We start from the raw sequence: 26,257 nt of genomic DNA, 5'->3' as shown, positions 1-26,257 counted from the left end.
GAATGCTGAGAAAAGGTCTTTAGTTTTTAGTCCTTAGTGGTAGGCTTATTGTGTAAGAGTTCAAAAATGTTTGTTGAGTGAAGGAACAAAGGAAGTGAGGGAAGATGTGAAAAAAGGAGGGGAAGAATGAAGGAAGGAAGGCAGGAAGGCAGGAAAGTAGGAAGGCAGGCAGGAAGGAAGGAAAAAAGGAAGGCAGGCAGGCTGAAAGAAGGAGGGAAGAAATGAAGGAAAGAAGGAAGGAAGGAGGGAAGGAGGGAAGGAAGAGAGGGAGGGAGGGAAGGGAGGGAGGGAAGGAAGGGAGGGAGGAAGGGAAGGCAGGAAGGAAGAAGGGAAGGGAGGGAGGGAGGAAGGGAAGGCAGGAACGAAGAAAGGAAGGGAGGGAGGGAGGAAGGAAGGAAGGAAGGAAGGAAGGAAGGAAGGAAGGAAGGAAGGAAGGAAGGAAGGAAGGAAGGAAGGAAAGTAGGAAGGCAGGCAGGAAGGAAGGAAAAAAGGCAGGCAGGCTGAAAGAAGGAGGGAAGAAATGAAGGAAGAAAGGAAGAAAGGAAGGAAGGAAGTGCTGGTGGATCATGAATTCCAGATCCAGCTTCATCGTCACCCAGAGTGAGGTGCTGTCGCTGACTGGAGGTCTGCCTTGGAAATCATGGGAAATGACAGCTAGTCTGCCTCTGGTGGGGGCACCTCCACAAACCCAAGCTTTGGACCTTTCATCCTCCCCCAGCTTGGTGCGCACCCACCTCCATGGCCTAGACGCTGTTTGCTTGTTTCTGTGAAACAAATGCTTGAATAGTAATAATCTTCTGGGTGCCTAGCAACTGCTTTAGACCCCATGACACAAAAGTCATTAACAACTCTGAGGCCAGAAGCTAAGAATTGAGGATTTGCAGGTCCTGCCACCTTTTTGGGGATGGGGCAGGGAAAATGTTTCTCATTCCTTCCATTCTTCTACAGCTCTGAGAACAGAACAGGAATCAGTTTTCCAATAGCCCAGCCTGTCCTGTGGCAGCAGAGGAGCGTGACGTTGAACCCAGGGAGGGAGCAAAGCAGTTTAGGGGAATTGAAACCTACTCTGTACTACACAGAAATCCAGTGAGGGCAGAGTTTGGAAAACTGGTAAGATAAAGGAAGAGAGAAAATGGGGCGCAAAAAACCTGAAAATTATTGCATTGATAAAAGTTTTTACCGAGACCCATAAGGAGCCGCAGCATATTGATGGACACACACAAAAGCCTTTGGATTGTGCTTTCGTTCTCCGCCAATCTACATGAGGTTCTGATAGGACGGATGGCCCATACCTTCCACCCAGATGGGAGCACTCAGACTTTGAGGGCCCTGGATGGAGGCCCCACAGCAGGGGCAGCACCTCACCCCTCACCTAGAGCTGTGTGCCATCCTGGCATCCCCTCAGCACTCCTAAACAGGAATGGAATCTCCAGTCAAGAAAGTGCTATTTTTTATTTTAACCTGTTCATATGTTGACTTTTTGGGAATGGAAACAGAGCTGGGTATTTTCTTCAACACAGCAGCCAGACCAGCTGAATAAAGGACTGATCGCAGGCCTTCTAGAGTGTTCCGTGCCTCTGTGGTCTCAGGAATTCACCTGCTGTGTCCTCCCGTCTGCCCCCCCCCCCCGCCCCTGCCCCGGCCCTATACCCTTCCCTGCTTCCCTCACCATCTCGTCAGTGTCCTTGATAATTCGACAAAGTTAATACCCGATTAATAACTCCTATGATAGAAGAGTTCCTGGATGAGCTGTAGCCCCCATTTACAATCTGCTGGTGATTGAAAAATTATGTTCAGCTCAGTAATAATTGATGGAAATGGTCTCTTCTCTTCTGCAGCTGATTTGCTTTGTAATTGTGATTTAATAATGTAAATATCACTTGTTTTCTTCTCAAGATGAATTGCCTTCTGATTTGCTAAGCTCAAGCCTCTTTGGGCTTTCTTATTGCTTTGTCTCTTCTCATGAGATTCTAGGTGAGATTTATTCCTTATTTAGCTGTGTTTTTCTTTATATACACACACACCTAGGCACACACACACACAACACACACATTGAGTCAATGGTTGGAATATTACTTTTCAACCACCTACTGACTATCGAAAATCAGAGTTAATGCTTTTTAGAAATCACTAAACCCCACCCCATTATTTTCACTAAAGATAGAACAGGAAGCCTAGGGTGGTTACACAATTTATCCAAATGGACACAGAAAGTCGTAATCACTCCTGAGCCTAGTATGGTGTTACTTCCTCAGTGGTGAGGAAAGTTTGAAAACAATCACCCTGCATCTTACTTTCTTTACTGCCATGCATTTATACCACTTGTGTGTCTGTCTGTGTGTGTGTGTATAATATGCAGAAAGCAATAAATATCACACTGTTATTTACATTAATTTCATGACTTACTCTCAGGATACAATATTCTATAATTGAGAAAAGAAAACCTCTAGAGTCCAGTGGAAGTAGAGTAAGCTCACCGCATTGGAAGGGTGGCTGCCTCTCCATCATGACTCATTTTCTGCAGAAGACCCCTCTATGGGCAGCCCTAAAAATCTGCAGACACCACCGTCGAGGCACCAGGCTCCAGCACCTGCCCCATATGGTTTCCTGTGCAGCAGCCCCTTCCAAACTACCTGTTTCTATCCACGATCCTGCAGTCCAGGCTTGCTCTGTTGGAGCCCTAGTCACCTTCCAATCCTCTTTGTTGTTCTCCCTCACAGCAACATTGTCTGCCAAGAAGACAGAGGCTCCGTGCTTCCTAAGGCAACAAAAACAAAACTGATAAACTAATCTGGGCTAGTGGGAAACAGTCTAGGAACTGGCAGGGTCCTCCTTCCTTTCTAGGTCAGATGTGTTCATTTGATCCAGGCCTTGAGTGTGGTGATGAGGAAGCACATGAAGACCCAGCAAGGAGGGCAGGGGATTCCCCTGGGGCCTGGGCAGGGAGCTTTGGAGGATGACCAGCGCTGGCTGCAGCCACATGTCACATCACAGCATTCTCAAGGCTCCATCTCCCAGAACCAGAGCCAGCCCAGGTTTCTGGGGCAGAAACAGAACTCACACCTCCAGACTTAACTTCCTAGAAGCTCCGAGCCCAAATCAAATGTCGAGTGCTGTCCAAGGACTGGGGGCGAGTACACAGAATCCCGATCTTCTGGTCCAGAAAGACCATCAGAAAAAGAGCCAGGAAAGAGTGGTGGCTGAGCGACCTAAGAATTGAGCTCACTGGGTCCCCTCGTTTTGCAGATAAAGAAACTGAAGCTGGATGAAGTAAAGTGGCCTGCTCAGGGGTCCTGGCTAGTTAGTGGCAGAGCAAAGGCCGAAACCTTGGCCTCCTCAGCTTCCATTTGGCCTCTCTGAACCTGTTGGCACTGAGCTGCCATAGTCACAGGCCAGTTATAACGGTTGATGTGAAGCTGAAAGTTTGGGCATCGTACTGGAATTGTCTTCACTGTCCTGTAGGCCCCTTTTGTGGTTGCTCTGTATCTGGGTGGGAAGGATTAGCAAAGTAGCCATGTAACTAAGAAGGGACATTTTTAGTAAAGGCGAGGACAGAAAGTAGGTAGAAGCATCATTTTCCTGCATTTGAAGTGTACCCTAAGACGCATGAAAATGGGCCTCAAATCATCTAAGTGGATGATTAGTTACACCTATGAGACATTATTCCAGTCTACTCATCAAGGGGAGGGAGGAAAGAACAGCTACTTGTCAAGATCTACATGAATAGAGTCTTAGAAAGGAAAGGAAAGAATTAATTTCCCCCATTAACACAAGACATTACGTTCAGACACACATAGTCCTTCATAATTGTCAAAACCTCTCTTTCCTCCCCATCACCAAGCAGCTAAAGCACAGTGACAGATGAGAGCTACCTTGAAATTGTCACAGTGTCTCTATTTTTGTGCATGGACTGTCAAGACCTCAAATAAAGCCAGTATGGCTTGGGCCAGCTCTGCAGGGAACTTATGCTCCCTTGTGGGACAGGGACCCTGAGCTCCTGGGTTGGAACCCAGTCCATCAATGCCATGATTATCAGATTTCCAGAACTTAAGGAATTATTTGGGATTCTTAGTCATAGACCATCTTGCTCGGTGATGAAAGGTTATAAAACATTAAAACAGATAGCGACCTTGGAGCTCATCCGATGCAATTTTTGTATTTGATAGAAAAAATAATTGAGGTTTGAAGGGCTGAAAACACTTACTGAAAATCACATATTCGTGACAAAACTGGGATTAGATCGTCGGTCTTCTGATCTCGAATTCAGTGGTTTCCTCCTTGAGTTCTACAGTTAGCATGAGTCACAGAAGGTCGTATAAAGTGACTTCTTGGGTGACTAGGCTAAGGAGGGAGGTTAGCAAGACAGATGCCTTTGGTGAGAAGTCAGCTTATCATAGTCCAAGGTAGGTGGTAAGAGGGAGACAGATTTGCCTAGAATAGCACAAGGTACAGATGAGAAGAGCCCTTGACAGAAAAGTTTTCAAAGGGACCCCCACCCGTAGTGGAGACTTCGCCCCTTGAGTGCACAGCTCCTAATGCTTTCCTCTCAGTGCACACTAGGGCCCAGTGCATGAGCAACGCTATCTCCCTGTGACGCTTCAGAGCTCAGACCTTTATGCTCTGCGAAGTGTGCAGGATGTCTCTGGTTATGGCTTGCATGCCAATTGTGCTGCCTGGGTTAGTGGGTACTTTGCCTATAAGCTAATGCAAGTATTTTGAAAATATTGATAAATGCTGAAGGTTGGCATCATTGTTAAGCAGCTGGGATGCCAGGAACTAATATAGGGAAAGGATAAAAGAAAGAGCATCGAATAAAAGGGAAGAAAGAGAGGAAGGAAGAAGAGTCAAGCTGCATCCAGGCCTCATCTGCAGAAACTAGGCTGTGCTGTTTCTCAAAAGGCCATTTCCCCAATACCCTGAAAAGCCCCTAGGACTGTTTCTCTCATTGCTCTGGGCCTTCCCAACCGCTTCAGAAAGGGGAAGGTCTGGTACCTGGTCTGCCAGGACTTTGAGCCAGGAGCTCTCGAGCCCCAGCTGGCTTTCCTCCTCCTGGGGGCTGCGATGCTGATTCCCTCTCTTGTCGGCTTAGGCTCCAACCAGCTGCAATTGTCTGTCTCCCATAGAAGAGTATAGCTGATGAGCCTGGAGCTCTGGGAGAAAGGAGCACACAGAATCTTTCTTGACCATCAGTCCAGCAGACTCCTACATTGGAGCAGCCACACCCTATTTGGTCCTAAGCCACTGCCTCTCTCTTTTTATTTTTTATTATTTATTATTATTTTTTATTATACTTTAAGTTCTAGGGTGCATGTGCACAATGTGCAGGTTTGTTACATATGTACACATGTGTCATGTTGGTGTGCTGCACCCATTAACTCATCATTTACATTAGGTATGTCTCCCAGTGCTATCCCTCCCCCCTCCCCCACTCCACGACAGGCCTCGGTGTGTGAGAACACTTCCTGTTTCCAAGTGCTCTCATTGTTCAATTCCCACCTATGAGTGAGAACATGCGATGTTGGTTTTTTTGTCCTTGCGATAGTTTGCTGAGAATGATGGTTTCCAGCTTCATCCATGTCCCTACAAAGGATGTGAACTCATCCCTTTTTTATGGCTGCATTGTATTCCTTGGTGTATATGTGCTACATTTTCTTAATCCAGTCTATCATTGATGGACATTTGAGTTGGTTCCAAGTCTTTGCTATTGTGAATAGTGCCACAGTAAACATGTGTGCATGTGTCTTTATAGCAGCATGACTTATAATCCTTTGGGTATATACCCAGTAATGGGATGGCTGGATCAAATGGTATTTCTACTTCTAGATCCTTGAGGAACCGCCACAGTGTCTTCCACAACAGTTGAACTAGTTTACAGTCCCACCAACAGTGTGAAAGTGTTCCTCTTTCTCCGCATCCTCTCCAGCACCTATTGTTTCCTGACTTTTTAATGATCGCCATCCTAACTGGTGTGAGATGGTATCTCATTGTGGTTTTCATTTGCATTTCTCTGATGACCAGTGATGATGAGCATTTTTTCATATGTCTGTTGGCTGCATAAATGTCTTCTTTTGAGAAGTGTCTGTTCATATCCTCTGCCCACTTTTTGATGGAGTTGTTTGTTTTTTTCTTGTAAGTTTGTTTGAGTTCTTTGTAGATTCTGGATATTAGCCCTTTGTCAGATGAGTAGATTGAAAAAATTTTCTCCCATTCTGTAGGTTGTCTGTTCACTCTGATGGTAGTTTCTTTTGCTGTGCAGAAGCTCTTTAGTTTAATTAGATCTCATTTGTCAATTTTGGCTTTTGTTGCCATTGCTTTTGGTGTTTTAGACATGAAGTCCTTGCCCATGCCTATGTCCTGAATGGTATTGCCTACATTTTCTTCTAGGGTTTTTATGGTTTTAGGTCTAACATTTAAGTCTTTAATCCATCTTGAATTAATTTTTGTATAAGGTGTAAGAAAGGGATCCAGTTTCAGCTTTCTACATATGGCTAGCCAGTTTTCCCAGCACCATTTATTAAACAGGAAACCTTTCCCCGTTTCTTATTTTTGTCAGGTTTGTCAAAGATCAGATGGTTGTAGATGTGTGGTATTATTTCCGAGGGCTCTGTTCTGTTCCATTGGTCTATATCTCTGTTTTGGTACCAGTACCATGCTGTTTTGGTTACTGTAGCCTTGTAGTATAGTTTGAAGTCGGGTAGCATGATGCCTGCAGCTTTGTTCTTTTGGCTTAGGATTGTCTTGGCAAAGCGGGCTCTTTTTTGGTTCCATATGAACTTTAAAGTAGCTTTTTTCCAATTCTGTGAAGAAAGTCATTGGTAGCTTGATGGGAATGGTATTGAATCTATAAATTACCTTGGGCAGTATGGCCATTTTCACGATATTGATTCTTCCTATCCATGAGCATGGAATGTTCTTCCATTTGTTTGTGTCCTCTTTTATTTTGTTGAGCAGTGGTTTATAGTTCTCCTTGAAGAGGTCCTTCACATCCCTTTTAAGCTGGATTCCTAGGTATTTTATTCTCTTTGAAGCAATTGTGAATGGGAGTTTGCTCATGATTTGGCTCTGTTTGTCTGTTATTGGTGTATAAGAATGCTTGTGATTTTCGCACATTGATTTTGTATCCTGAGACTTTGCTGAAGTTACTTATCAGCTTAGGGAGATTTTGGGCTGAAACAATGGGGTTTTCTAAATATATAATCATGTCATCTGCAGACAGGGACAATTTGACTTCCTCTTTTCCTAATTTAACATGCTTTATTTCTTTCTCCTGCCTGATCGTCCTGGCCAGAACGCCACTGCCTCTCTTAAAAAGGTTGAGTGTTGGGCCTGCCCCAGGCTCAGGGTAAGATGCCACCAGTACCTAAGGCCCTACGGCCTGACAGCAGACCTTTCAGTAGACCAGGAGTATGTTGGCCATCCGGCTTATGATCCAGACCAGTGCACTTTAAAGAATGAAAGGTGACAGTTAAAGCGTATGCTGTTGGCTGGGTGTGGTGGCTCACACCTGTAATTCTGGCACTTTGGGAGGCCAAGGCAGGCAGATTTCCTGAGCTCAGGAGTTCGAGACCAGCCTGGGAAACATGGTGAAACCCCATCTCTACTAAATAATAATAATAATAATAATAATAATAATAATAATAATAATTAGCCAGGCATGGCAATGTGCACCTGTAGTCCCAGCTACTCAGGAGGTTGAGGCAGGAGAATTGCTTGAACCCAGGATGTGGAGGTTGCAGTGAGCCAAAATCGTGCCACCGCACTCTAGCCTGGGCAACAGAGCACAAGACTCTGTCTCAAAAGAAAAAAATAAAAAGTACGCTGGGAAGACAGGTGTCAATTAGCACTGTCCCAGGAAAATGTAACTATGGGTCCACCTGACTTATGAAAACAGCAAAGGCATTTCTGATGCTGCTATACAAATAAATTAATCCTCAGGGAAAGCAAATCAGATGCAGTTGGCATTAGAAGGAAAGTTTTAATTCCCCCAAAGGCAAGCGAAGGGCAAAGGATTTACTTTGATGTTATAACGAATTGAAGGTTTTGTATATTGCCCACCCGCTGGCAGATGCCAGCCCTGTAGGTCTGCTTTGGGCTCAAGAAGCCACTGTGCCAAAGCACCCTTAAGTAACACAGTATTGGCAGTCCACTGACCACACCAAGACACAAGACATTCCTGTACTACAAAAATATAGCCTTCTTGAAGAAACTGGGCCTGGGTGACTGGCTGTGCTTGAGTAGGCTGCTGTAGACAAGGTTAAGGCAACTTTCTTAAGACACTGTAAATGAAAGAGGCAGTGTCCCCTTCCATGCATTGATCAGGTTTCTAAAAAAAAAAAAATGCTGTTGTTTAATTATGAAGGTTTTTTTAAAGCAGTACTTTTACTTCTCAGAACTCATTTCACTTTTACTTGTTAATACTTAAAATAACCCTGTTGGTTTAGAATCCAAATAATCATAATCATAAGAGGAAAATGTATAAAATAAATAAAAACTTTTCAAGTGTACTTAAACATTTTGTCAATAACTTAGCTGTTTAAGCTCTGCTATTTAAAAATAATGATTTTTCTCCTTATACTCCTGCACTGTTTGGGTCTGAACTGTTAGTTTCAGTTTATTTTTAATACTTTTTAGAATAAAAATGCTAGCAACTTTTTTTAGGCCCAAATAGGCTAATCTGCTCATCAAATGGATTTAAGCTTCTATCCTCAGTCATTTGTGTGCCTATATGGAATTCTAGTGTTTTGCATCCTCATATTCTCTCTCTCTTCCTCCTTCCCTCCCTCCCTCCTCTGCCTCTCTCTGTCTAGCTCCTCTCTTCCTTTTCTGGCACACACGCTGCACTTTCATTTAAAGGGAATGCGCCACATCCTCACAGGTACCCTGGCTGTTTCTGTGACACTCACTCAGAACCACTCCCAATGAGTCAACAGTATCATCTAAATGCTAAAAATGTTGTGTCTTGATTCTTCCCACACATAACGAACCCATGTCCAAAAAAAAAAAAAAAAAAAAAAAGAGAGAGACACAAGCAGAGCCAAGCTAAACGCACCTCTTCACCGTGCTTTGGAAAGAAGCCTCTTGTCTTCGTGCTCTTCGTTGGACTATCTGCGGATCCCTAGCTGCTGGAGACTGACCCTGGCTATCACCATCCTACCCCACAAAAAGATTTATTTTTCTGGACTCACCTACAATAAAGCTGCTGCTGTTGACATCATGATGGTATATTTTGCATAGAAGCTGACAGTTGACAGGAGATCTGAGCACACTGTAAGATGTGCACATCCTCATTTACTCCTCGGCTCTGAATGACTTCTCAGCAGAGGAAGCCTGGGAGAATACATGTGGAACTGGAACTTGGAAAATGAAAGCAACAGGAGTCCTCAACTTACCAACCCTGAATTCTCACCCCTGACTGTACATTAGAGTCTCCTGGGAAGTTTTAGAGGATGCGGGTGCTGGGACCCCCAGCCCAGACCCTGTTCACCAATCCATTAGCACGAAGGCAAGAGTCTATTTTTAAAGTGCTCCTTGGGTAAGTCTCATGACCCACCAGGGATGAGAACATCTATTTTTGGTGTGTCCTCTTAAACATGATTTCAGACGTTTCCTTGACATCCCTTCTTCTCCTCCACTTACAAAACAAAACCCTTTACATCCTTTCCTCTTTAACTCTTCCCGGTAAAGAGTTCAAGAGTCCCAGTGTATGAGAGTTTCTCTTTGGGGACAGTTGTACTGGAGGAGTCACTTGAGTCCTTCTGTCTTTGTGTCATCCTCAGTTACTCCCGGTCTGACGATGAGGGGCATTAAACACTTCCATCATCCTCACGCATGCATGGAAGGGAAGATCTAGAAAACTCCCATCCCTGCCAGGAAATTCCTCTGAGCCCCCAGCTATGGAGATCTTTATTAATGTACTCCTTCCCCCGCTGGAAGCACAGTTAACTTTCACGGTCACACATTGATCTTGTGATTAGCCAACTTACTGTCAGCCTTAGGGAAGGCAGCCAGCATGGCAGCCCTGGATGGGGGCAAGCCACTCTTCCCAAGAGGAGGTCCTGGTGGCCACAGCCTAAGAAAGTTTTCTGAGCCCAAGACAAAGCTTCTGTCACCGCCAGCAAGTGAGACATTGACCAGGGGCTTGGCCTCCAAACCAAAATGACTTTAGCACAATTCAGTTGCTTGTATTAATTAAAGGAAAATGAAACAGTGGGTTTATCACAGTTTTCATTAACTCCAGTGCGGCAAAGGTAACAAATCTGGAATATGGGAGCAGGCAAGGGTGCAATGTACTGCAGTCCACACTCCTTGGTTTATTTAAAGAGGGCGAGCTCAGAGTTGCTTGTTGCCAGTAGGGGTCTAAGGAGAGTCAAGGATTGGAGGTTGGGGTGGGGGGCAGAGTGGGGGGCAGATAATGCGGAGGAAGAGTCTGGCAGAAAGAGAGTGGATTAAATAGGAGACAGAGAGGGGGAGTTCTGCAGGGATTCAGTTTTCAAACCTAGCCATCAGGCATAACGTGAACACATACTGTGTGCTTAGCCTACGTTAGCTGCTGTTAAGGAGTTAAGGAAGTAGAAGATGGGACGTCTACTCAGGGTGCTTGCAACTTGGACAGTGGACTAGGAAGAAGGGTAGACAGGACAACACTCAGGTTATATGAGCCATACTGGGTCCCAAATGCTAAAACCCTACCGTAATTCCAAATTCAAGCATGTTTCTGATGTGTATCCTTCAAAAGAAGGGGGCTCTCATGTCAGGAGGTATGTGATGGAGAAGGATGCCAGGAGATCTCTAGGATAAAAGGAGAAGTCCTATTTATAGCCCCCAGAGGTTTCTAGAGGGCAGCTTTCCTCCACCCTGTCCACTCTTTGCCTCCTCCATGGGAGGTTGGTGACCAACGTCATGGTAAAGTGGTTGCTCAGTCATCTATTGGGCCTAGTTAAGCAGACATAAGCCTGCCATCTAGAAGTGAGGGCATCACTCCTGTGTCTCCATCCCCTCCCTGGCCTGCTACCTGGGTCTGGGGTCCTCCTTGCTCCAGCCTCTGCATTGCAGCATAGCTCGTACTCTCGGCTCCACTTTGAGCCTGCGACTGAGTACTAAAGTCAAGCATTCTACTGTGCAAACCCCACTGTCTCTAATTCTCAGGGAGAAAGGCAAGAACCTCACGTCAGCCTTGGATCCCAAGTGGGGATTATAGTCCAGCTGATGTTTTGATCTGCTCATGGCTCAGTTTTGTGATTATGTTCTATTAGCCAAAATCCTGCAGGGAAAGAAAGATGAGTGATAGGATTCAGGCACATGTTTCCTCAGGAACTTTTGACAGTCTCTACCTTTCCCTGTACACGTCAAGGATGAGAAGCGGTGGGGAGGAGGCAGTTTCAGGCAGCCTTAGCTCCTTCCTGTGGTCTATCTTGATCCAGATGTCCATGACGGGATGTCCAGCACATATTTACAAGCATGGTTCTTCCATTGCAAAGTAAAATCTGTGTTCCTTGACAACTTGAACCCAGCTTTCGAGAGTGGGTAAAAGGCTTGTTTCTAAGGTGGTTCAGGCAGCCTAGTTGTGGCCTTATAGGCCAGAGGTACTTGATCACCAATCACCTGGACATTTGATTCCAACTTTGCAAATTCAGTATTGATCAGAATCATCTGTAATAGTCTCTCTTGCTGGGCATCAGGGAAACTCCTTTTCTTGTTTTCCCAGAAACTCAACCATGTGAGCCAAAAAGACCTGAGTGGCCACACTCTGCCCACTCCCACTGCCTTCCTTCTGGCAGCTCATTTCCCTCTTGGTTTCTTGCTCCTCCCACTTCCCTTCCTCACACCTTGTCCTCCCTGTGTGGCTGCCTCCTGAAACCCTAGATCCTCCTCACTGCCCTCATCTCCTGTTGTTCTTTTCCTTGGTAGCACAAGCCCCCAGAAATGTTCCTCTGTGTGTTACCTCCTGGCAAGTCTGGTACATGCTGCAGCAGGTGTGCTGACATTTTATCTCGGCGCAGTGTCTGCAGGTAGAGCCATGCCCTAGACAGCAAACCTAGAAGGACAGTCAGGGTGGGGATGCTCGTGGGTGACTTTTAATCATTCCAAATGGACAAACCAGATGGGGATTGCCTCAATACAAAGTGTTGTTGTTATTGTTGTTGCAAACTGTGAATAGACCAACAAAGAGATCGGTCACCTGTTTTAGTCTATTCTTATGCTGCTAAAAAAGACATACCCGAGACTGGGTAATTTATAAAGCAAAAAGGTTTAATTGACTCACAGTTCCACATGGCTGGGGAAGCCTCACAATCATAGTGGAAAAGTCAGGGACATCTTACATGGCAGCAGGCAAGAAGCTTGTGCAGGGGAACTCCCATTTATAAACCCATCAGATCTCATAAGACTTCCTCACTACCACGAGTAGAGTAGAGTATGGTGGAACTGCGCCCATGATTTAATCATTTCCACCTGGCTCCGCCCTTGACATGTGGGGATAATTACAATTCAGGGTGAGATTTGGGTGGGGACACTCCCAAACCCTATCTTCACCTCCTAAAATTGTCCCCAGAGGTATTCACAGAGAAGACAAGATATTCCATCAGGACTTTGTATAATCTAAAAAGTAGAAGGCTAAATCTTTGACCCCTCATGTTTCTTTCAACTTTATAACTCTAAGGAACTGGCTGAGGCAATAAACAGGAGAACTGGATGCAAGAATGAGGGCTGAGATATCGCTGGCACAAAAGGACATAAAGGGAGAAAGAAAAGAAGTAGGTCAGGAAGGCCCCCATATTTTGCTCTGGATTTCCTGTTTGATCTTTTTCATCCCCAAATGCTTAGGATCCTTTCAGCTCTAATAAATCTTTTTGACTCACTACACCTTACTTGAGGGATCTAGAAATGACAAAGAACTAAAAAATTGAGATACGGAAAAATATAAACCACTTTGAGTCCTGGCCCCATGAGATTGCAGACTATCCAAGGTGAAGGTCCTTGTTTTCCACATTGTCTCTGCCCCCATTCCCTCACCACAGAGTCTGACACAACACCTTGCTCATCCTGGATGTGAGCAGAATAAGTGCAGTGAGGTCAGAGCCAGCAGGTCGGCCAGTGGTCCTTCTCCCATAAGTCGTTTCTCTGTCTGTTCCTCCATTTCTAGCAGAATAGACCCTACTTGTGGATGTTGCATGCTCTTTGTATTCTGTGACTGTGCTGTCAGAATGTGTGCCCTACCGAGGAAGCCCCCTTAGATCCACATAACCCTGAGGCTTTTGCTCATTCTATCCCCAAGGATGCATCATGCATCTGAGACAAGGACCCCCATATCCCCTGATGAATGGCCTCATTTGTATTTTTGCAGATCTTAATTTTGCTAATGCAGTGAATTGAACTCATCTTCTTTGAAGCACTCTTTCCATGGAAACAGCCTTGGTTTTTATGCATTTCTGCCAATGATTCAGAATCTGCTTTCTGTTGCTTCCAACCATGTTATATTAGGATGCTGGAGTGCTTAGAGCAGGTCCATAATGCCTCTGGGTTATTGTCTTAGTACAGGACATTTCGCTATAAAGCAAAACTGTTGAGCAGACTTGCAGTTCCTGTTTGACAAGGAAAATATTGCAGTCTTATAGCCTTTTTAAAAAAGTCCGTGGTGAACATGTCTTTAGAATCTTTCCAGTGGCTCACAGGCCATCTTGCTTGCCCCACCTCTGTCTTTCTTTCCTTCCTCCTCCTCCCTCTCCTTCCTATCCTATCCTGTTCCTCCCTCATCTGTTTCTCCCTGCCCATTTCCCTTCTTTTAGTTCATAGTCAGCAATTTGGTTTCCTGGCAGCTAGTAGAGAGGATTAAAACATTGATTGCCTTCTGCCCCATTATCTGCAGACTGGAATCAGGATTTTACATTTTACAACCAGAACCGGAGAGGGCAGCCCTATAGCTTCCTAAGTCTCCAGTCATGTAGCAACCTAGATTCATTCTGCTTTAAAAATCTCACCCAGCATTCCAAGTAGTTAAGAAAATAACATGTAAGTCACCTTCACCGAGTCTGAGATGGAGAGAAGTTTCAACAACATTTTCCATTTTTCAACAAAGGAACATGTTGTGGCGAGGATGCGTGTTTTGTGGGAAGATCGTGAAGAATCCATGCGTCCTGATCCTCAGCCTCAATGTAGCCAGCCTACTGAGCCCTAAACCCCCAAAACAGTGAGTCTTTGGAGGGGCAGGCTCCACAAGAGTCTCAGCCTGAGGGGCTCTTAGTATATTTTCCTAACACGCTGACCCTAGAGGACTTCACGTGTGTGGGTGGGAGAAAGCCCATGAACAGTGCGGCATGGGGCATCGCAGCTTCACTGCTCAGGATGTGGGCCCCGTCCCAGCCATGGAGGCAGCCCCTGGGTATGTGTCAGAAACGTGGAATCCCAGACCCCACTCCAGACCTACTGGATCAGAATCTATATTTAAAAAGAAAAATCTCTGAAGAACTTATATGCAAATTAAAATCTGAGAAGCGCTTACTTCATTGTACAAGCTTGACAAAATTCATTTTCTCCACTTAATGAGGTAGTGTTATAACGATCCCCATTTTACATGAGACGCACTTTTTCTTCTTTCCTTCCTTTTCTGCTGTTGCATAACTGGTCCCATAAAAACAGCATCACAGTGGAAAGAAATCCCACATTCCAGAGGCTGCCGTGTCATCTGGTAATTCCGCTGGAAGGATGCAGGACCTCTCTTACCCATGCAGATGCACACGGGCCTCCCCCTTCTGTGAAGCCATCCCCTGCCTATGTGTAGGTTGACATTTGTTAGTCCACTGGCATTCGTGGATCTCACTTTATCTGGAGCTTTTAAGGCATCTGGCTCAGGTCCACCGAGCAGCGGGATCTGGGGCTTTCTTCTCTCTGAGGCAAGGGGAATGTTGACCCTGCCTGAGACCCCAGCCAGGCCCTCAGCAGGTAGCCCATGTGTTTGGTTAAGTGCAGTGCAATTTAATTACTCATGGCAAAATCCTCTGTGGTACATTTTGAAAAAATAGTGGAGTCATAGTAGTAGAAAGCCAGGCTTCTCATCCTGCCACACTTATTTCTTGCCGGAAAAAAGATGGTGAGGTGAGTCTGGAACATCATTTTGATGTGTTTGATTCCATTGTAGTTTAATCCTTAAAAATGCTTAGACTGATCAACTAACTTTTCTTTGTTAAATTTTATTTAAAAAGTAATCTCAGAATCCCTTTCACTGTGATATTCTGTTAGCCTATGTAGAAATAAAGGGAGTAGGGCAAGAAAGTGTTTGCATGTCCGTAGTGCACCTTGAAGAGTTAGGATATGAACTAACCTGGATCATTATGTCTGCTGTGGTACAGGCTTTTGATCCAGCAGCACCACCCAGCAAATGGGGACTTAACCCAGATCCAGCTGGCCCATGCTCTGGAGTTTCTTCCTTGAAATTGTCTAAGTTCCCGTCTGGTGCCTGGGACCATCTGGGGCAAGCAGCATCATTCGGGAGAGACACTCGGATCCTAGGCTAGGTGTGGTCACTGTTTCATACCCCATTTCTTCACTCTGGGGATATTCCACCTGGCACCCTTCAGCCACTCCTTATGTGGGTTCACCCAGATTTCCCAATGACTCTGAACCTCACATCTGTGAGTACATTTTGGGACCCCGTCCTCAGGACCAGGCTTGAGGAGGGTAGCCAGGCAAGTGAATTGCTCCCACTAGCCAATGAATTATTTCCTCCATGGAAGTGCACAGTTTGGGCTAACAGAATGGTGCTGATTTGCAGTGACATTTCTATACATAGATTGGTAGCCAGTATCCAGAGACCGATGGTACTCCCTGGTTGGGCATGACCTGGGGTAAGACATGGAGGCAAGGAAGACAGCAAGAGCCAGAAAGCACGTGGTCTGGGGAAATGGGCAGGTAGGTGGTGGAAGCCCCCAAGGCTTAGACTTGGAGCAGAGTCAGGGCACCCAAGTACCTGCCTTCTTACCCCCTATGCCCCATCCCACCTCCACAGATCCTTACTGTTGCACACCCTACACCCTACACACCAGCCCACCTCCTCCACCTTCCTGCTGCACACCCTACACCCTGCACACTGGCCCACCTCCACCGAAACCTTCCTGCTGCTCACCTTATACCCTGTACATCGGCCCACTCCCTCCACCATCCTGCTGTCTACCCTACACCCTGCACACTGGCCCACCCCCTCCACGTTTCCACAGCCCACCCTACACCCTGGACACCAGCCCATCTCCACAGACACGTTCCTGCTGCACACCCTACGCCCTACACACTGTCCCCACCTTCCAGCCTCCTGCTGCCCACCCTATACCTTGCACACCATCCCAACTCCACAGACACGTTCCTGCTCCACACCCTACGCCCTACACACCAGCCCATCCCCTCCACAGACACCTTCCTGCTTCACACCCATGGTGGACCCAAACCCATTGGATCAGAACATGCTTTCACAAACTTGTGGGGAAAGCTAACATTTTTGTTGCCCTGAAAACTACTGTGGCCCTCAGGACTGCAGGCCTATAAGAAAGGCAAATGGCTGTGCCTTATCCTTGGGCTTTATCTTGGTTTTCGTGGGATCTCAGTGTTTTGACAGAACCCAGAACATTTGTGATGGAAGACAGAGGGTCTGTTGTCTTTGCACTGGACCACAGGGAGTAATATAAGGGTTAAGGTGGAGAGGCCAGATTGTTGCAAGAACCTGTACTGGTGACATAAAAGCAACACAAATTTTGTAGCCCATAATATTTTGAATTATGAATGACAAGTTTCAGAGGTACCTGAGAATGAATCCTCCAGGGAGCTCCACCAAATTGAGTTTTAAATCCACTAGGCTATTCTGGCAACCACAGATCCAGCATTCGGGTCTATCACACTTGTGTTGGCCAATGCATATTGAGTACCTGTTACAAAGCCATCGTGGGGTCCTTCCTCGTTCATTCATTCTCACTCTATCTTCTCCAACACAGGTAGAAACAAAACCAACTACTTTGCATTTATTTATATTAAAGTGTGGAATGTTTACTTATTCATTCTACAAGTAGTAGTTTGTATTCTGCATACAAAAACATTTCTACATAATGAAAAATTAAGATGTGTTCCACAGTAACATACTCTAAAGTTATTCCATGGTTTTATTATATTATTGATCATGACAATTCTTTTTAAAATATCAGTTTGATGATGCACCGAAGTATTTATCATGTCATCTCTGAGTTAATTATCACAATAATCATATAAGAAAAATAATGACATGTTTTCTTACCAAATGCTCTAAAAAAGTTAAGTGGCTTGGCTGAAAATACATTGATGCAAGACACACGCAGAGAATTTCTTTCTTCCTTTGCCGTATCTTTTGAGCAACTTGATGCCCTCTGTCTTTGACTTGATGTCCTACTCCATTCTGATGGCTTTTTCTCTTCCTTCTCCTACAGTCTCTAGATGTGAATATGGCTCTGTCCCTGGTTACACGGTTTCCTGATTGTTTCCTGTCTGCTTCTTTCTTCCCAGAAGGCCAGGGCTTTGTAAGTGAGGATGAGTACCTGGAGATCTCTGACATCAAGCGAGACCAGTCCGGGGAGTACGAATGCAGCGCGTTGAACGATGTCGCTGCGCCCGATGTGCGGAAAGTAAAAATCACTGTAAACTGTGAGTGGACCTGCAGCCAGGGGGTTCTGGGGAACAGAGGGCACCAGGAGTAGGCAGACAATCTGGTAATGGCAGTGCCATTTTCCAAAATACCCAAGTTGCTGCCAACAGGAAAATACTTCATCAAATGGCTTTGCTCACCATGGCCTCCATGCCATTTGTCCCTGGCGTCTTCCTGTGACTGCCAGAGTTTTCAGCAAATGGAGAGAATTGTTAACTGAGAATAGGTTTGGAGGCCTGAAAAAGATGTTGGGGTCAATGCAATATCTTCAGGCAAGTTATTTTTCCTGAAATAAATGATTATTTCACTGGGAAAGAGGGTTGTCACAAGTAATCCACTTACGTAGCAAATGGCTGGATGTGCCCTTCTTCTCTTTCATGAAATCACTCTGTGTGCCTGCATGCATGCATGTGTGTGTGCGTGCGTGTGTGTGTGTGTTTCCCACAGATCCTCCCTATATCTCAAAAGCCAAGAACACTGGTGTTTCAGTCGGTCAGAAGGGCATCCTGAGCTGTGAAGCCTCTGCAGTCCCCATGGCTGAATTCCAGTGGTTCAAGGAAGATACCAGGTACCTTTTAAATGATGCCTGGACAGTTCTGAAGCAGAGCTGATGGGCCATCTTCACACGGGAGAAGGATGAGGATGAAGGAAAGGGGAAAGAAAAGGCAAAACAGAAATGCTTTATACCCTCTTTTGTAACAAAGTCTCCTTTTACAACCAGAAAAACATGGAGGAGGCTGGGAAGTGAACAAAGTGAACTGACCATGATGCTGAATCTGAGACTTGTTGTAGACATGTCAGTCATTGGGAATTAGAAACCAGTACATTTATCCTGTTGGGCAAAAGCATCCTTTCCCTCGTCCTCCTGTTGGACACTGAGGTTCTTAGGGTTTGAGTTTGAAGGACAAGGTTAGTTGGAGAGAAGCGTTTTGTGAGGAGGAGGGCCTCTCTGCAGAGTGAATTGATGGCAGTGCCTTCCCTCTTGCAGGTTAGCCACTGGACTGGATGGAGTGAGGATTGAGAACAAAGGCCGCATGTCCACTCTGACTTTCTTCAATGTTTCAGAAAAGGATTATGGGAACTATACTTGTGTGGCCACAAACAAGCTTGGGAACACCAATGCCAGCATCACATTGTATGGTGAGTGCCAGAAGCCTGGATGCAGCGGGCTCAGCCACATGGGGAAGCTTGAGGGACTCAGGAGGGAGGAAGTTGCAATCTGCTTGGCCTGTGTCCATCCATCCTGCTCAACCCACCACCTGTAGATAAGACATACTTCTCCCTGCCATTCCCCTAGCATGCCATGCACAGATAGTTACATGGTAATTGATATTTCATGGTCATTAAAAGGCAAGGTTTGCCCTTACAATAGGAGTAAACCAAATTGTGAATCAGGTAGAATGGTGTTTGTATAAAGAAGATAGAACCGTGGCTCACGCCTGTAATCCCGGCACTTTGGGAGGCTGAGGCGGGTGGATCATGAGGTCATGAGATTGAGACCATCCTGGCTAATATGGTGAAACCCCGTCTCCACTTAAAAAAAAAAAAAAAAAAATTAGCTGGGCGTGGTGGCTGGCGCCTGTAGTCCCAGCTACTCTGGAGGCTGAGGGGGGAGAATGGCATGAACCCGGGAGGCGGAGCTTGCAGTGAGCTGAGATCGTACCACTGCAGTCCAGACTGGCGACAGAGCGAGACTCCGTCTCAAAAAAAAAAAAAAAAAAAAAAAAAAAAAGATAGAACCATGGGTGAATTCAACTGTATAATCTTAAGATGCCTTCTGTAGTTGGAGTCTATGATTCTGGGGGTGATATTTGTTGCTTTAAACCTAGTCCATTGCTTCCATCATGATTCTCATGTTGCTTGCATTTCGTGTTCCCATCCGTGGGGAGGAATGGAGTAGCAGTCTGAGACCTTATCAGGTGGCTGTTCTATCCACAACTGGAGCCGCAAACCCCCTCTGAAGGTCTTTCCCTCCCATATGGGTGGAGAAGACTTGGGAGCCCGGACTGACCTCCTTTAAAGCCCTTACGTCTTCCTGACTCCATTTTCCCACACTGCTGCATCCATATCCTTCTGCAACATTTCACACCATGGGCCAGGGCCAGCTTGTTGTGATACTTTATGTGCGTATGTACTTGTTTATTTGCTGAGGTTTGGTTAGAGGGAAGCATCCGATGAGTAGGATGAGAGGATGAAGGATGAAGAGAGGTATCCACGTTTCCACGTGCACCTCAGACACAAGTTTTCAGCTCTGACATTAACTAAACTTGGTCCACCAACCATCTGAAATGTGTGATCTATGTCTTTTGTTTTCTCTCTGCATTGTGTGTGCATTGTGCTGTGTGTGTCTTAGAAATAAGCCCCTCATCAGCAGTGGCAGGTGGGTACAGCATGTTCCTTCCTACCTCTGCCTGCCTGAATGCCTATGCCTTTGAGTTTTAGCCTACTTCAAAGATAGGCTTGCCTGCTTCGCCTCTGTAATTTATGTCTCTGAGGTAGATAGACCTCAAGGGGCTTGGTTTACACAGTTTAGATAAAAAGCATGTAGAATATGATGGCTTTCACATGCACTCTGTGGAATAGATTTATGGGTTTCAGGGGAAGGGGTTTTTGCCCCCAAAACAATAACCTTATACTTGGTCACGTTTGAAGAGGATGCTTATTCTGCTGTTTCTGCACACAGCAGCACCAAGAGCAACCCAGCCCAGAGACCAACTGGATTAATAGATAACTGTCTCCATGGGGACGTCACCCTACTATGAATGTTTTATTCTTTTAGCCCAAGGCAAGCAGGGCTAATGGTTTAGTTTTTAAAACTTTATTTTAAAATAAAAGTACTTGGGATCATTATTCATAATGATAATATCTGCTATTTACCAAATGTATACTGGTTTCTAGGCATCATGTCAATGCTGTGCAAAGCAGGTTATTAACCCCATTTTACAGATAAGTGAAAGGAGAACTAAAGAGCTTGGGTAACACTGAAGGCCACTTAAATAATGAATAGGTACTGGATGAGACCTAGAAATGGAGCCTGCATTAGGTATTGGAGCATTTGCCCAGAGCGTCAGCAAAGAGAAACACACACGCATGCATGCACACACACACACTCTTACACAGTTGCTGAGGCATTTAGAAGAAGCAGTAGCTGGTGCTCAGCTATGCTTCCAGAACTGAAAGACATTCAACCCTACCGTTCTAACATGTCAGTCTCAGTCACATGCAAAGAGATGACGTTTGAATTTTCTTTCTTTTTTTTTTTTTTGAGACGGAGTCTCGCTCTGTCACCCAGGCTGGAGTTCAGTGGCGCGATCTCAGCTCACTGCAAGCTCCGCCTCCTGGGTTCACGCCATTCTCCTGCCTCAGCCTCCGGAGTAGCTGGGACTACAGGCACCCGCCACCACGCCCGGCTAATTTTTTGTATTTTCAGTAGAGACAGGGTTTCACTGTGTTAGCCAGGATGTTCTTGATCTCCTGACCTCGTGATCTGCCCGTCCCGGCCTCCCAAAGTGCTGGGATTACAGGCGTGAGCCACCACACCTGGCTGACATTTGAATTTTCTAGACCTGAAATAAGCTCTTCAACTATCACTGCCCACAGCTCTTGATCCACGGCACTCACAGACGTATAGTCCTGCCCGCGCCCCAGTAACCAGGGACACCCATGCCTTGGTCTTAACAAAACTGAGAGGATAGGGTGTGATTGAGTCGCTTCCCTGCCATGACCTGCCATTATCCCCATGGTTGGTGGGATTGCAGTGGCAGGGAGTATGATGCAGAGAAGGGCACAGGACTGGCAACCCAATGGCCCTTCTTGTCTCTCTCTGCCATTAACTAAGAAAGGGGTGTTTCAGAGCTGCTAGCAACAGCCGGTGTATGCCAAAACTGTCTTAGTTGGCTTGCGTTGCCATAACAAAATACCACAGATGGAAAGGCTTAAACAACAGACATTTATTATCTCACAGTCCTGGAGGCTAGAAGTCCAAGATGCGGGTTTCTGCCCAGGCGGCTCTAATGAGAACTCACCTCGTGGCTTGTAGACAGCTGCTGTGTCCTCACATGGTTTCTGCTCTGAATTCTCATAGAGAAAGAGAGAGAGGGAGCTTTCGGGTGTCTCTTCTGATAAGGACACTAACTATATTGGATCAGGGCACCACCTTTATGACCTCATTTAACCTTAATTACTTCTGTATAGGTGCCACCTCCAAATACAGACATACTGGGAGTTACAGCATCAACACAGACATTTGGTAGCAGAGGGATGCAATTCAGCCCATAGCACAGGCAGACATTTACATTCCAATTCAGCCTTCACATCCCAGTTCACTTAAACTTGCTGAGCCTTCCTTCCCTCATATATGCTATTGGGATATTAATGCCTGCTTCAAAAGACTGGTGACAGGATTAAATAAGATTGTATACATTAAGAATCCCATAAATTCTATGTTTAGACGTGTGGATTTGACCACAAACAAAAACCGTAGGTCTGAGTTTACAACCGTAGGATGATATTTTCTGACCTACGGACATGAGAGTGCCACAATGAATTGTCAATAAGACAATGTTCATCAAAGTGGCATGACTCACTGAATACTGTCACTCAAAGTGGCATGACTCACTGAATACTGTCACTCAAAGTGGCATGACTCACTGAATGTGTTCCTACTGGTACCTGCCAACGTTTATGGTGACATGGTCCATGCTATCACCTCTTCCCTTCATATGCCTGCCAGAGTCACTGCTCAACTGGACTTCTTTTCTCTCCTCCAAAGTCCCCCGTGCCCTTCCTCTCCAGCATTCATGATCCCTATAACCCACCCTATCTCACTTCATCCTGTTGCACACACTTGCCTTCAGCATTCCTTCCTGAAGGAAGCCTTTCCTGACCTCTCTGACCAGGCCAGTTCCCCATTCTGCATCCACTCATTCTGTGCCTTTGACTGCTGCACTCACACAGGGCATTGCCTAGCATTCATTTAACAAACATGCATTTAGGACTTGTTACAAGCCAAGCACTGTTCTATGTGATCAGGAGACAGCAGTGACTCAACAGATAGATTCCTTGTTTCTACAGACTTTATCTTCTAGTTGTAATTTTGTTTTTGTTTAATATTTCAAAATTGGTTTGTTTAAAGTATTTCTTCCTCTTCAGCCTGTAAGCTCCATGAAAATAGGGGCCATACCTGGCTTAATCCCCAGGACCTTATACAAGGATCTAAACACAGTAGCTCATCAGGAAAACTTTGTGGAACAAATGAATGTGTGAATGTATGTGGGGTGGAAAGAATGTATTGGTCACAGCAACAATTTAGCTGTCAGGAATTAAAATGCCATGGCATAGAGGAAGGGGTGTGTGTCTCACCCTATGCTGCTCACTGGCTGAATGGCTTTGGGAAGGTCAGTCTCAGTGGGTCTTTTTATATTTTTAATCAGTGAAGGCATTTTGGATAAGATGTTTGGTTTTTGTGGTCCCTACAAGGCACAATTCTCTGATCCTATGACTGTGTGGCAATAGTTTCAGCACAAGATCAGACAGATAGTGTCCGGTTGACCTGCTCTTTCTCCTGGCCAGGGATGCTCTTCCTAGTCCTCAATGCCCCCGTAATTATGCCTAATTATTACCAACCATTTAGTGTGTACAGGGCGCTAGACTAAGTGCTTTTCCTTTTTTATCACCCTTAGTGACTCTATGAAGTAAGTACTATATTTATCCTGATTTAACACTTGAGGAAATTCTGAGGTTAGGCAGATAACTGAAAACACCCTGGCTTGCCAGTGCTTGTGCTGGGATTTGAGCCGATGTCCCCCCAGTCCCACGCCGGAGTGCTTTGCTCCTATTGCAGTCCGGCTCAAAGACCTGGCAACCCATCATGGACATGGTGACTTTCCAAATGGAGCCTCATATCAGCTGTTAGTTTGCTTGGACCCAAGTCCCACATCAAATTCTCCTTTCTTCTATCTACTTCTGAACCAATTCCTGTAAAGGACAATTTTTACATTTGCAACCCATATACTCATACTTCCCCAACACACAGTCCCCATCTGCAGGCGTGCATTTGTATTTTCTCTCACAGACGGTCAGTCTGTTTTCCGAGAGCCCTCTTTGACTCTGCCCCTGTGATCCCCTCACAGCGTGCCTCTCTCACACTACATCTTTTATATAGTCCATACCTACAAGCAAAGAGCAAAGGAAAATAGGATACAAGCAATTTTGAAAGAATGCAGAGGACAAAAACTGGAGACAATGGGTTGGTGAGTGGTTTGAAACCTGAAATGACTAGAAATGTGTGAGTGACCACATGGTAGGTGATTGTCCAAGATGAATCAACTGTTGGCACCGATATGAAATCCTTCTTCTTCATCATGCCAGTTGCTTTCCCCACACAGAGCCACAAGGACAGAGTGGTCACCTAGGCAGAGCGCCAACTCACAGGCACATTTTAGACCACCCACTTCCCTTAGCCCCAGGCAACTGCAGGTGCTGGAAAAGTGGCCCGATACGGAGAGGAGGTCAACACTAGCAGTAAGCAACACGGGGCTCCAGTCCTGACTCTGATACAGACAAACTGTGACGCTGTCTGTTCTTAAGTCATGCATAAAACATAAAAGCCGAGCAAGATGAACTCCCAGGTTACTTTCAGTTTTCTAAGTGTCAGTGCTGAATTTGGGAAACAATGGGAACAAAGGGCAAGGAACAGGTCTCCAAAAGCTATCAACCATAACCATGGGCAACCTTTGCAAAGCAGCTTGCTCCAAGCATTGGTTAGCTTTACTGAGTGGGTGCAGCCATTGGAAGGCCCACAGGGAGCCCCTTGGCACCTTGAAACCTTGCCAGGCCTATGAACAGCAGGGGTGGACAGGGTTCAGCTTGCTGACCACAGCTCTGTCCCTTGTGGAGGTCACTCACTTTCTCTCAGTTCGCCAACCCCCTTTGCTCCCTCTGGGCCTTGAGCAAGAAGCCCCATCCCCCCATCCTGTCCTTAGTGTGCAGAGAAGGAAGATTCTGGACTTGATTACATCCGGCACTGCAGAGAGTGCGACGTGCTTAATGAGGCATGTAAACGGCTGGATGACTGGAACTGGTAGGGGAAAAGGACAGAGAACGCAAACAAAGCCAAGCCAGAGGGGGGAGACTGCAGAGAGAAAAACAAATTTCTCACATTTTATCTGTGAAATTGCAGCAACACAAATCAGTTACATTAAGAGTTAAGTGTAGGGCACAGGGACAACTCACAGGAATCCTGTCATTGCAAGTGAAAAAGGCAAACGCTCCAGTTAAGGCAACATCTGTGCACAGAGTTTCCTCCTCAGGCCAAGCCTGAGCCCTCTTGGAGCAGCTGTGACTCCAGCCTGCCTCGGCGGCTCCTGGGAGCCATGAGGGCAGAATCTCTATTTTCTGTTGCTAGTGGCCATTCTTCTAGAATAAATATACATATCAGACTGGCTGAGCCGGACTTCCTTCAGCCAGAGCCTGCACCAGGCAGCGGCTCTCACCCTCTGCCTTTTGCTGACCTCCTTCTCATGGGAAACCACCCCACCATGGGCAGAGCCCTCAGTGCTGCTGCCTTATCCCCCACCTCCCTCCTCTTCCTCCTCTGTCTTCTCGTTCTGTATCAGGGCATCCTCACAACTACACCTATCCCCAGGCGGCTCCAGCTGGGACATGGAGAGGAGCACAAAGACTGAGCTTCTCTTCAGTGCGACCTCCATGCCGCACCTGTGCTTTTGCTTCCCTCCAACCACAGGCCTCTGGGAGGGAGAACTCGTGTTGTATCCCCACTTTCTCAAACCTCTTTATGCCTCAGCTACCATGACCTGTCTCACTCTAACACCTGACCTCCTCTCAGTGTCAGACCCCGTCTCACCTCGCAATGCCCCACTTCTGGCTTCTGTGATGTAATTGGGTGGTGCCTGTCTTCTTACCTTCTTCAGTCTGTGTCTAGCTCCTCCAGCACCTGTCCTATCGGTCCTCCCAGGGGTCGGCCTATGGTGAGAGGGGAAGGGCTCTGCTGTACCTTCAAGTACCCAACGGTGAGGTATTTTTTGGCCTGCATCAGCCTTATTCTGGATGCTTTAAAAATGCAGATATGTGAGCCTTGCCCCAGAGTCATTCAATCAAAATCTCTAGGGAAGGTCCTGAGAATGCACTTTTTAAGAGACTCTCCCAGGGAATCTTATGCACACCAAAGATTGTTGGCCTCTGAACAACAGTCTGCTAATTCCTGAATTTGTGTCTTTAGTTCTGTCCTGAATTCTGAGCTGCAAGCCACTCCCTCTCTCTGAATATTCCTCAGGGGTCTCAAAGGCAGCCTTTCTGCCCCGGGAACACTCTGTGTGTGCCTCACTCTTCCCTGCACACTCTCCAGAATCTCTGTGGTCATTTTTGACTTTCTCCTCTCCCTCACTCCTCACATCTGTTAGCCAACAAGTCCCACCAAATGGCCTTTCCTCTGACTTCTCCATCTCCATTATCACTCACATTGTGGCATGTGTCACACGTGGACAATTGTGATATCCTCTCACTCGTTCTCTCGTCTTTCTTTGGCAATCCGACTCCTATTGGTTTGCCACAGCAGGGCCAAGTGACATTTCCAAAACTCAGAAT

At 46.0% G+C, this 26,257-nt stretch overlaps 1 protein-coding gene across 3 annotated transcripts in view; it reads left to right on the top strand.

Moving 5' to 3' along the window:
• The window catches only part of OPCML (opioid binding protein/cell adhesion molecule like), a 1,159,273-nt gene that overhangs the window by 1,115,381 nt on the left and 17,635 nt on the right, over positions 1-26,257 (top strand). For 2 of the 3 annotated variants that reach the window (XM_008021558.3, XM_008021556.3), the window contains 3 exons: positions 17,515-17,652; positions 18,101-18,221; positions 18,642-18,793. In XM_008021558.3, coding sequence (XP_008019749.1) covers positions 17,515-17,652; positions 18,101-18,221; positions 18,642-18,793 — 411 coding nt within the window. The remainder of the gene's footprint in view (positions 1-17,514; positions 17,653-18,100; positions 18,222-18,641; positions 18,794-26,257) is intronic. The other variant, XM_008021557.3, reaches the window with a different exon arrangement.

This window comes from Chlorocebus sabaeus, chromosome 1, assembly GCF_047675955.1.
Source record: "Chlorocebus sabaeus isolate Y175 chromosome 1, mChlSab1.0.hap1, whole genome shotgun sequence".
NCBI lineage: Eukaryota > Metazoa > Chordata > Mammalia > Primates > Cercopithecidae > Chlorocebus > Chlorocebus sabaeus.
Note: the sequence above shows the minus strand (reverse complement) of the source record. Positions and strands in the feature narration are given on the sequence as shown.